General features: G+C 50.8%; 1 protein-coding gene across 4 annotated transcripts in view; it reads left to right on the forward strand.

The window, feature by feature from the left end:
• Positions 1-12,836, forward strand: part of LOC116949280 (FYVE, RhoGEF and PH domain-containing protein 5-like) — a 66,323-nt gene that overhangs the window by 45,700 nt on the left and 7,787 nt on the right. For all 4 annotated transcript variants that reach the window (XM_032966406.2, XM_032966402.2, XM_032966403.2 and 1 more), the window contains 4 exons: positions 1,151-1,315; positions 7,200-7,302; positions 9,146-9,228; positions 11,278-11,397. In XM_032966406.2, coding sequence (XP_032822297.2) covers positions 1,151-1,315; positions 7,200-7,302; positions 9,146-9,228; positions 11,278-11,397 — 471 coding nt within the window. The remainder of the gene's footprint in view (positions 1-1,150; positions 1,316-7,199; positions 7,303-9,145; positions 9,229-11,277; positions 11,398-12,836) is intronic.

Genomic DNA, 12,836 nt, shown 5'->3' on the forward strand with positions numbered 1-12,836 from the left:
TCTATATTTGGAGTTTGCGTGTCTCTCTCTCCCCCATGATCGCGTGGATTTTTCTCCGGGTCCTGCGGTTTTTCCCTCCACATTTAGAATCAACATCACTCGTTTAGAGTATTTGGCTGCTATACATTTCCACGTGATACGCCACTTCCTGGAGCTATCATTTGTGGCCAAGTAACTTCTGAAAAAGAGCCACATTGCTCAGTTGGGGCCTTGATAAAAATCGAAATAGTTTATGTATGCATGTTGAACTTCTTTCGCACCAGACGCAGCTAACCATGTTACCGGTAACATTTACCACCCACGTCACCTTCCCACTCCTCATTGTCGTTCGCAACGAACTGGCGACGATGTCGCACGTGCCTGTCGCGTTTGATTAGGGGTGAAATATATATTATTTGGCTCTTTCGGTGAAGTCACGTTGATAGATTTAAAACATTACAAAAAACTACGACGTTTCGATCACAACACAAGCGACCACCCTCTGTTTTTCTCCACCTGATGACGATTGCTGGCGTTGCGATCGAAACGTCGTAGTTTTTTGTAATTTTTTTAACCTATCTATGTGACTTTACCGAAAGACTCAAAGAATATGAATTCCTGCAGTCAGGAAAGCTTTAAGTCGTGAAATATATACATTTTTAAGAAAATGTTTATTTATTGAGGTACGTGCCCACAAATCCGGTAGAATGTGCCGGGGCTTTCAGGGGAGGAGGGGGGGGGGACAGAAAAACCGCGAGGGAGAAGGAGGCGGGGGGGTGCTCACCGAGAGCGGTGGGGAGGGGGGCGGGGGGGGTTCCCTGGTGGGGCAGGGGGGGTTTGATAATAGGGGGGGGAAGGGGGACAGACAATCACCAATATTCTAGGGGTAGATCGTGTGTGGGGAGGGAGTGAAGAATGGACACACGACAAATCATATTGCTTCATGAGATGGGGTTACAGACCTGTCCTCCATCCCGGGCCCATCAGCTCTCAACTGACCAAGGGAAACAGGGAAAAGGGGGTGAAACGTGAATTTAAACCTCTAAACGCAAAAATAATCTCTTCCGATTGCTGTCGACGATGAACGTTGGGCGACGGAGTCCACGGGGGTGTAACGAGAGCGACACGGTGACATGGCAACGCGGCGTGACACGGTTGTCCGTGTGCCCAGACCACAGGCGAGGAGGGTGGCGAGGCTCGGGAGGGGAAGCCGGGCTCCCCGCTAGGGACCCAGGCCCCGCCGTGGATCCCCGACGCCCGGGTGCCGCTCTGCATGATCTGCCTCTCCAGCTTCTCCCTGACGTGGCGGCGCTACCACTGCCGCGCGTGCGGGAAGGTGGGTCCGTTGCGCGCACGCACGGTGGTTTTCTCGGTTCCGTGTGCAGTCTGTTCTTCCGGAATGCGTGTTGTTGTTGTTTCCATAACGCGAATTGGATATATAACGCGATGGGCGTGTGAGGGAACGCCACATCTTTTTATATAACGCGGATGCGAATTGGATATAACGCGATCGAGCGAACGCAACTGCGTCGCAGCGCGAGGAGGAATAAGCGGTTGTGCGGCTGCCTCCGCGTAGCATCAACATCATCGTCACACGAGGAATTGCGATGCTGCTGGATGCTTCTAGAAGCCTCAATCTTTGTTCGGCCTGCGTACCCATCTCACGTGTTATCGCAGACCGTGCTTTACCATACATTATATATTATTTATTATAACGGGATTTTTCCATGAGATGGTGTTCTTCTACCGCGTTATAGGAGAACACACGGTATCTGTATATACTGCTTATTTGGTATTTATATGTCTCTGTTGGGGCCGTGATTGAGGGTCCCGGAGGGTGATGTTGCTGATGTTGTTGAGGTTGCGAGTGTACACACCCGTCGTGTATTGTGTAATGTTATGGAGATTATTTGGATTATTTGGCTGATAGAAATGTTTCAGAGGCAGAGCGAGCAGCTCCCAATTGAAAGACAGCAAGTTGAAGTTCACGTTTGGGGGGTTGACTCGACCCATCATCCCACCAGGGTCGATCAATAAGTGACCCTTAGTGGGGAAGTCAACAGTCGCTGTCCTATTGATCGACTCGATTCCGACATAAGAATATGGAATATCCACTCCTGGCTCAGGGTGGTGAACAGGAGGTGGGCTTTCGTGACTGCAGGGATTTATATTCTTGGTTCTTTCGGTAAAGTTACGTAGAAGGGTAATAATAAATTAAAATTAACACAATCAAATAAAATTCTCACGACATTTCGTCCACAACGCAAGCAGCCGTCCTTAGGTGAAGAACAGAGCTGTCAGAAAGGCAGCGTCCTTCTACGTGACTTTACCGAACGAACCAAGAATATAGTACTAGTAGGTAGTACGAGTAGGTACTCCTACTTCAGGTGGGATGTTGGATCATAACGTAGTAGAGAGGATACTGAGTAACCCATTCCGCATCTCTACTGCGCAACTCTCGGCGTGGATTATTGAGTGTATGTTATTGATGTAATAAGATATGTTACCTTCTCTATTATACTGTGTGTATTATTAGTAGTTGTCGATAATATACACACCGTTTGTATTTGTCGCCATGAATACGGTATGTCAGGGAGAAAAACAATGTTTGTAGAGTACACATGAAAGATACTGTAGCCAGTCTGGGACGCTGACGCTCGGGCGCCTCACGACATCTGGCCCTGAATGTTCTCCGTGGAATTAAAAAAAAACCAACACCAACACGGGCTTCAGGCTTAAGTTCTTAAATCCCGAGTACGCTATGGCGAGGCACACGGTGCGTTAAAACGGGACTGGGTGTCAATACGTTGAGTACGTTGCAGCGAAAGTACGTACAGCGTTGTGTTACTTATTGATGAGTGGGCTTGAAGCACGGCCTGGTATCCTTAGTCACGGTCGTTGAGCGGGCGTCTCCTCTCTCGCCTGCGGGATTCGTTGCGCGCGTTGGCTCCCCCAGTGCGGCGCAGATCGACCTAAGTGGTGCGACGCCATAGTAGCGCATCCACACGTGCCAGTCCCGTGGCAGCCACGTGCCAGTCACGTGGCAGTCACGTGCCAGCCACGTGGCAGCCACGTGCCAGTCATGCGCCAGCAGTGAGCCGGGGCTGGCGGCTTTGGTGAACGACGGCGCCGTCGCGGCGACGAGGCGACATCACATTTACCCCCTCCGTGTAAGATCGAAACAGCGGGAGGATTTCTCTACAATTCTGGATATCGACTGATGATGCGGTTGTTGCTGTAATTACCGGCGAAATGTCACGGCACTCGAATTGTAATTGTAGTTTTGTTTACGTGACAAACCTTACTTATTAGCTGTGTCGGGTGGTGGCGGGTTTAACGACACATTTATATATACGCGATTTAACGCAAAAAAAACCCCTCTGTTGTGGACAATATTGGTCGCGAAAGCCCTGCTGCTCGGTGTTAAAGTGCCGAACTCTGAAGAAGCGTAGGCACGGTCTGCCCGTAGCTGTAGACATTCCAGCTCTCTCTCCCCATCAGACGACAGCTGCATATCTGTGAACCCATACTACGGTTTACTCCGTAGCCTTGTACAGGGAAATTGAGTTTTCAGGTCCATACGACGTACAGCCGTTTAAAAGCGTGCAAAACATTTTTGTTGTCTATTTGTTTGTGTTTCTCCCTTGTGATGGGACTTTGTAGGATGAACGTTGAGATTTATAAGGGCACGGGGTGGCCAACAAGGCCTGCATCTGTCTGTAATGAGGTAGGCACTGATAAGGGGTTGACAGGTATGCAGCTGGATGACGCGTATCTTAACCGTGATGGTCGTCCACGGAACCGCAATTATAGAGTCACTCTTTAGCTCATGTTGATTACGGCTTGTGACGGGATTGGCAATGTTCAGTGCAGGAGGCATTTTCTCCTCTGTGGATCTTCTCCTTCAGTTCACAATCAGAATTTTCATTTATAACCGCAGGAGCGCTATACACGTTATTTTTCGCAGATGTCCAGGAGGGGCACGGGCTCAGAACGTTACAACAGCAAACAACACAAAAAACATGATAGGAGTGCAACGTATAGCAAAGGTAAACAAATCATATTCTTGGTTAAAACATATACAAATAAAAACTAACTATTTTTTATCTTACCAGGTGTAGTGGGCTCAAACGGAGACTCAGATGTACTGTTTGGAGGCAACACATTTATTAAAAACAACACCTAACACAACGGGGTAACTGCCCCTTTACTAGATAATAACCTATGGTGGTGATCCACCAGGCTAACGACACGAACTACACTGGGAGTAGCTGCGATGGACGGGACCCAAGCTTGGGTCCAGGTCCCGCGTTGGTCTTGTCTTCGGACGTAGGTGTAGAACGTAGGTTCTTGAGGATCACAACAGAAGTCGGTCCCACTGGGAGGCCAGCTTTTATCCCCCGTGGCGGAGCTCGCTCCGCCCCTCGTCACGACCCCCTTCTCGAACCATCGAGGAGGATCTCTCCCGGACACGTGGTCCCCCCAGCCCCTCTTTTGGGGGTTCCCGGGTAGACGCCCCCGGTCACGTGTCCTCTGGGGTCAACCAGAGTGCCATGGCCCCGTGTGACCCCGTTCCCGAAGCGGCACCTCCCTAGCACCCTATCCTGTAGGGGCTGGCACTGCACCCAGCGCAGGGTGCCACTGGTTGCTGTCAGTCCGTGCTCCTCGAGCCCTGTTCGAGCTGGTCCTGCATCCGCCTTCGGTGGTGTTGGCGACGTCAGTACATCGCGCGCCGTGCCACTCCCCCGGGCCGGCTTCACACGGTGACATGCAACGACGTCACTACACGGGTAAAGCCCGCTGAGCTATTCGCTTTTTAAGAATCGACCTGGCTATCGCAAATGATCGCATGTCGAAGGGGCTTATCACGTGGAAATGTAGAGCAGCCACATACTCTCGATAATATAGATGCACGTTGATTCTAAATGCGGAGGGGGAAATACCAAAGCGCCCAGAGGGAAAAAAATCCACTGCGACTCTACAGGCTCAATGTTCAACAACGACTCTCTCTACACCCTCACTGTTCAACAACGACTCTCTCTACACCCTCAATTTTCAACAACGACTCTCTCTACACCCTCACTGTTCAACAACGACTCTCTCTACACCCTCACTGTTCAACAACGACTCTCTCTACACCCTCACTGTTCAACAACGACTCTCTCTACACCCTCACTGTTCAACAACGACTCTCTCTACACCCTCACTGTTCAACAACGACTCTCTCTACACCCTCACTCTTCAACAACGGCAAATCTTCAGAGTCTCCTTAAAACAGCTGCCACCGCTGCATCACTTCGGCTGCGCATCTCCTGGAGCTCCTCCGCCGTGCATTGCTGCAACGCGTGACCACCGCGACTCCAGATTTATTTCGTTTCTCATCCGATCGTTCCCGTGGTGGTGTCGTTTTGCTTTTTTTTTACGTTACGACCGTTTCAGGCACTTGAGCGTGAAAGGCACTACACGAAATAGAGGTTATTTCCTATTTCCGTTGTGATTTTGTGCGCGGCGATGGGAGACCTGGCCAGTGTAATTGCACCTCCACAGATTGGCCGTCAACCTATTGATCCTTCCCCTCTTTCAGAGACAAAGGTAGTTTACGTTTTGTTTGTGGCTCTTGTTGGATGCCTGGCGTGGCGCAGCTGATCGCGACAACGAGCACCTGGATTAGGCGATTGTCTCCGGCACATCATAGGCCGACCTCAAGGTCTTTTTCTGACAGGGTTCTCGGTGTTTGAGAAGTTAGACTCCTGTCGGAGAGGCCAAGTTAAATTCAATTAACAAAAACGTCTGAATAAGAAACATTATGCGAAGCAACCACAGCAACTCAACGCATGATCATACTCTAATAATGTTCAACGGTATACTCACGATACAACAGCATCTCAGCGGTGCTGCCCGGCGTCTCTGACCTCTGGCGCCACTGAAGTCACCTCCATGGGTCAGACTTCTGAGAATGACCCCCACAAAGCTATGGCACGAACGCTTCACCGCGGGGAGCGTTTATCACCACAAACACCACAGGGAATCACTCGTGACCACAAACACCGCAGGGAATCACTCGTCACCACAAACACCGCAGGGAATCACTCGTAACCACAAACACCGCAGGAAATCACTCGTGACCACAAACACCACAGGGAATCACTCGTGACCACAAACACCACAGACAATCACTCGTGACCACAAACACCGCAGGGAATCACTCGTGACCACAAACACCGCAGGGAATCACTCGTAACCACAAACACCACAGGGAATCACTCGTGACCACAAACACCGCAGGGAATCACTCGTAAGCACAAACACCACAGGGAATCACTCGTGACCACAAACACCGCAGGGAATCACTCGTGACCACAAACACCGCAGGGAATAACTCGTAACCACAAACACCGCAGGAAATCACTCGTGACCACAAACACCACAGGGAATCACTCGTGACCACAAACACCACAGACAATCACTCGTGACCACAAACACCGCAGGGAATCACTCGTGACCACAAACACCGCAGGGAATCACTCGTAACCACAAACACCACAGGGAATCACTCGTGACCACAAACACCGCAGGGAATCACTCGTAAGCACAAACACCACAGGGAATCACTCGTGACCACAAACACCGCAGGGAATCACTCGTGACCACAAACACCGCAGGAAATCACTCGTAACCACAAACACCGCAGGGAATCACTCGTAACCACAAACACCGCAGGGAATCACTCGTGACCACAAACACCACAGGGAATCACTCGTGACCACAAACACCGCAGGGAATCACTCGTGACCACAAACACCGCAGGGAATCACTCGTGACCACAAACACCACAGGGAATCACTCGTAACCACAAACACCGCAGGAACTCACTCGGGCGGCGGACGTGTGCGTGGTGTGGGCTAGCGAGCGGCGCCGCGAGTGTGCGTGACCTATGAGCCCGGCCACCCGAGTTCGATTCCCGCTCATGGGGAGCATCCGTGACAATAATTTGAACCGGATCCTCCGGCTCCTCTCCTAGGTCGACTCAGCCTCAAATGAGCACCTGGTGCGGCGTGTAAACATCGCCACAGGGGAGACAAAGGCGGTGGGGCGTGGTGCTGGCCGCCCACCCCCTCGTGTGCCGTGCCGGCCTTCATTGGTGCTCGTTAACGACACTTGCCCCAACAGTCTGTGAAGGCTACACGGGGGATGGTTGTCTTTGTGCGTGCTCCCCACAGATCGTGTGCCGCGCATGCTCCGCTCACAAGTTCCCACTCAAGCACCTCCGGGACAAGCCGGCCAAGGTGTGCGACCCGTGCTACAGCTCGCTGCACGGCGCCTGTGAGTACAGCCCCAGAGTCACGGACTGCCACGCTGCACTACCGCGTGCTGCCGTGCACTACCACACACTACCACACACTACCACACACTACCGCGTGTTGCCGTGCACTACCACACACTACCACGCACTACCGCGCACTACCACGCGCTGCCGTGCACTACCACACACTACCGCGCGCTGCCGTGCACTACCACACACTACCGCACGCTGCCGTGCACTACCACACACTACCGCACGCTGCCGTGCACAACCACACACTACCACACACTACCACGCACTACCGCGCACTACCGCGCGCTGCCGTGCACTACCACACACTACCACACACTACCGCACGCTGCCGTGCACTACCACACACTACCGCACGCTGCCGTGCACAACCACACACTACCACACACTACTGCACATTGCCGTGCACTACCATGGATTACCGCACATTGTCGTGCACTACCACACACTACCGCGCACTACCACACACTACCGCGCACTACCACACACTACCGCGTGCTGCCGTGCACTACCACATACTACCGCGCGCTGCCGTGCACTACCACACACTACCACACGCTGCCGTGCACTACCATGGATTACCGCGCATTACCGTGTACTACCACGCACTACCACACACTACCGCGTGCTGCCGTGCACTACCACACACTACCACACACTACCGCGTGCTGCCGTGCACTACCACACACTACCACACACTACCGCGCGCTGCCGTGCACTACCACACACTACCACACACTACCGCACGCTGCCGTGCACTACCACACACTACCACGCACTACCGCGTGCTGCCGTGCACTACCACACACTACCACACACTACCGCGCGCTGCCGTGCACTACCACACACTACCACGCACTACCGCGTGCTGCCGTGCACTACCACACACTACCACACACTACCACGCGCTGCCGTGCACTACCACACACTACCGCATGATGCCGTGCACTACCGCGTGCTGTCGTGCACTGCCGTGTGGATCACCAAATATCTGAAACAGATCGGAAATGTTTAAATTCAAACCTCATCCCTACGAGGCATGTAGCATGTCAGAACCATTCAGTATTATTGGTCCAAAATCATGATGCCATCCTGGCAAAAGCCTTAACAGACTGTCGGGGCAAGCGCTGTTAGCGAGTAGCACCTGTGAAGGCCGACATGGCATACTAGGGGGTGGGTGGCCAGCACCACGCCCGACCGCCTTTGTCTTCCCAGTGGCGATATTTACACACCGCACCAGGTACTCATTTGATGCTTCGTCAGTTCAGATAATCGTCACTGGTGTTGGCCGTCAGCTGGAATCGAACTCGGGGTGCCGAGTTCGTAGCGCAGCGCGCTTTACCGCTACGCTACCGCCACAACCAACACTGCCACCGCACATCGCCAAAGCCCTCTGCCCTACCATCAAATTCCGCAGCTGCTGCAGAGGAGATGAGCAGGGATATCTCCGAGGTCTGCCCTGAGAGTCTCCCACCGTCTGCTCTGAGGTCTTCTTTTCCTATGGGTGGCCGGGCTCGTCTCATCGCCCCCGCCCGGTGCAGCCGTTTTTGCCGGATAACGTGGGCACGCCGCTTGCACGCCCGTGCCCTCTACCGGACTTCCGCACTGCTCCCTCTGTCTCGGTCACAACGTTCTCCAACCTCCATCTCGGACGCCCCCGGGGGTTCAGATGCCAGCAACTTGTTTTCGGGCTGCTTTGTAGTCGCGAGCCATGTGCGTGTAACATCGCGAGCTCAGCGCACGCGCGCGAGCGTGCGAGCGAGCGGGTTCAATGAGCGATTCCCACACTCACGTGCGGGTCCCCCCCCCACCCCGCGTGACGTTTCTTTGCAGCGGAGATTGTCTCGCCGAGCGTCCCCTCTCCACGCCCCCCTGAGCGTCGCCACAAGGACCGGCCGCAGCACGGCCCGCGAAAGGTGAGCGACCGCTCCGCCACTTGCCCTCGTCCACCCGCTCCCTTTGCCAGGCATCCTCATCCCGGTGGCGCGGGGGTGTTGCGAGCGGTGCGGGCGATGCTGTCACCGGCGTTTCAACTCGGAAGTGGTGGAAATAACGCTACCTGAAATAACGCTACTCGAAATAACGCGATACGAAATAACACGACTCAAAATAATGTGACTTGAAATAACGCGACTCGAAATAACACGACTCAAAATAACGTGACTCAAAATAACGTGACTTGAAATAACACTACTTGAAATAACGCTTCTTGAAATAACGCTACTTGAAATAACGCTACTTGAAATAACGCGACTCAAAATAACGTGACTTGAAATAACGAGACTTGAAATAACACTACTTGAAATAACACTACTTGAAATAACGCTACTTGAAATAACGCTACTTGAAATAACGCTACTTGAAATAACACTACTTGAAATAACACTACTTGAAATAACGCTACTTGAAATAACGCTACTTGAAATAACGCTACTTGAAATAACACTACTTGAAATAACGCTACTTGAAATAACGCTTCTTGAAATAACGCTACTTGAAATAACGCTTCTTGAAATAACACTACTTGAAATAACGCTTCTTGAAATAACGCTTCTTGAAATAACGCTTCTTGAAATAACGCTACTTGAAATAACGCGACTCAAAATAACGTGACTTGAAATAACGAGACTTGAAATAACGCTACTTGAAATAACACGACTCAAAATAACGTGACTCAAAATAACGTGACTTGAAATAACGCTACTTGAAATAACGCTTCTTGAAATAACGCTACTTGAAATAACGCTTCTTGAAATAACGCTACTTGAAATAACGCTACTTGAAATAACGCTACTTGAAATAACACTACTTGAAATAACGTGACTTGAAATAACGCTACTTGAAATAACGCTACTTGAAATAACGCTACTTGAAATAACGCTACTTGAAATAACGCTACTTGAAATAACGCTACTTGAAATAACGCTACTTGAAATAACGCTACTTGAAATAAGGCTACTTGAAATAACGCTACTTGAAATAATGCTACTTGAAATAACGCTACTCAAAATAACGCTACTTGAAATAACGCTACTTGAAATAAGGCTACTTGAAATAACGCTACTTGAAATAAGGCTACTTGAAATAACGCTACTTGAAATAACGCTACTTGAAATAAGGCTACTTGAAATAACGCTACTTGAAATAACACAACTCGAAATAACGCTACTTGAAATAACGAGACTTGAAATAACGCTACTTGAAATAACGCTACTTGAAATAACGCTACTTGAAATAACGCTACTTGAAATAACGCTACTTGAAATAACGCTACTTGAAATAACGCTACTTGAAATAACGCTACTTGAAATAACGCTACTTGAAATAACGTGACTTGAAATAACGCGACTCGTTCGCATTGCCCCGCGGCGTTTGTGTGCGAGTTGAGCCGCCGTGTTCCGAACTGGGTATTAATTTTCTGTGCAGTGGCTACGGCTGGCGTTGTTGCAGTTGAGCCCATTCCTACGTAAATAAAGTAGTCCCTCGGTTTACAGTGCGGTTGGTAAACGTTTTTTTGCGGTTAATGTTTCGCCTCCCATAGGACCCCCATGGTTTGGACTGACATTACAAATGTTGACGTGACAGTAAGGTGCTGACGTTATTCACGCGGGCGCCAATTTCAGCCAATCCGAGCGGTCGTAAGTGGGGCTGAGCGCATGCTCTCGACCAATCAGTGAAGCTCATTTATGAGCGTTCCTCGACATGCTTTCTTTACATTAGAGAGATTCACGCTTTCTGCATGGAATCCCTACATTCGGTCGACGGTTATTTCGGCTAACGGTAGTTTTCGTGGAATGGATTAAAAACAGTTAACCGCGGTACCGCCACCCGACGAATCGCGGCGTCCTCGATGTCTTCCGTCGAAAACTATCGATCGGTGCAAGCCGTGCGCTCGGCTAACCGTTGTCCGTGCCGTGATGCGTGGCGTGCGCTTGGCATGCGTGCGGGGGCGCGACTCGGCGCAGGCCGCCGAGCCCAGCGCGATGAGCGGGCCCCTGGAGAGGATGCGCGGAGGCAAGAAGCACTGGAAGTGCCTGTGGTTCGTGGTGCGGGACCGCGTGCTCTACACCTACCGCACCAGCCAGGTGCGTTGGAGGGGGGGGGCGACGTGGGGAACAACGTGAGGCTGCTTCGAGAGTCACCTTTTGTTACCGTCTTACTGTTTTACTCACCCGTAACACCGCCGAGTTCATTTTGTTTGACCGCAGGGTGAGAACTCAAGGAACCCCAGGGTGAGTCTTATTGCAAGAGCGACCTGGGTCGCGAGATGGAAATCAGTGCAAAAGCAAACCAATTAAACTAAACTATAAAAAAGTGCTTTACCAGGCAACAAGGCCCATGTATAGCTCTTTTTAAAGAGCGACCTGGCTAGTGGCTTAACGTGTGGAAATGCAGAGAAGCCGAACACTGAACACGTGATGTTGATTCTAAATGTGGAGGGGAAAAATATCGGAGGACGCGGAGAAAATTCCACGCGAGAGAGACTCCAAATATACAGCAGCAGCAGGCATCGTTAGGGTCAGCATCGAACCCACTACCCCCTGTACACCAGGCGAGGTAGTCAACATCTCATAGCCACCGTGATGATGATGAGAGAGAGAGAGACACGCAAACTCCAAATATACAGCAGCAGCAGGCATCGTCAGGGTCAGCATCGAACCCACGACCTCCTGTACACCAGGCGAGGTCGTTAACATCTTATAGCCACCGTCTGTTAGAGTGACCTGGGTCACCGAAATGACGCAAGCAAAAAAAGACCATCCCATTAACAGAATAAATTGTAAATGCCGTACAAGCATAGGCATGGTAGCACATTGGTAACACTTGCGTCCCACAGCAAGGTCGACCTGAGTTCGACTCCTGACTCTGTGTGGAGTTTGTTCTCTCTCTCCCTTTGTTCTGCGTGGGTTTTGTGTGGGCTCACCGGTTTCCTGACGTAGCTCATCATCAAATATTGCCACTTGGTGGCCACGCGTTTAAAAGTATGCGGACCCTGCTGATAAAAAAGTTTAATTACTCAGCTCGGCTTTCCTGGGTCAGTAAATAATTTGCCATTAAGCAAATACACAATTCTTGTAAGCAGTTGCTTTTAAAAAAATATTTCAATAGGAACATTAAGTCACGTAAACGTCACACTGGGATATATGTGTTTCAAGTTTTTCATTTCAAGTTTCATTTATTAGGTATAGCCCTGTGAGCCATGCGGCTCTTAAGTCGGGTGCAACCGCAACAAACAACATTTGAACACAGAACATCTTAAAGCGACAACGCGTAACAGAAACATCCTGGAATAACCCAGCAAATATTCAACACACACAAGAAAACGTATTAAAACGTTGTGTGCAAAAAATAAATGTGGTGCAAATCAACAACAACAATCACATTGTGTGTCACTTATGATCGCAAGTGACGTTATCGCACCGGATGGAGAGGTCGGAGTAGAGGGGAGAGGAAGCGGGGAATTCGCTTGAAGCAACCGAATCCCCGGCTCCGGCTCTGGCGTGAAGCTCGCCGCACGGCGCTG

The sequence above is a fragment of the Petromyzon marinus genome, chromosome 36, assembly GCF_048934315.1.
Source record: "Petromyzon marinus isolate PM22_M1 ecotype Great Lakes invasive population chromosome 36, UKy_Petmar_22M1.pri1.0, whole genome shotgun sequence".
Taxonomy (NCBI): Eukaryota; Metazoa; Chordata; class Hyperoartia; order Petromyzontiformes; family Petromyzontidae; genus Petromyzon; species Petromyzon marinus.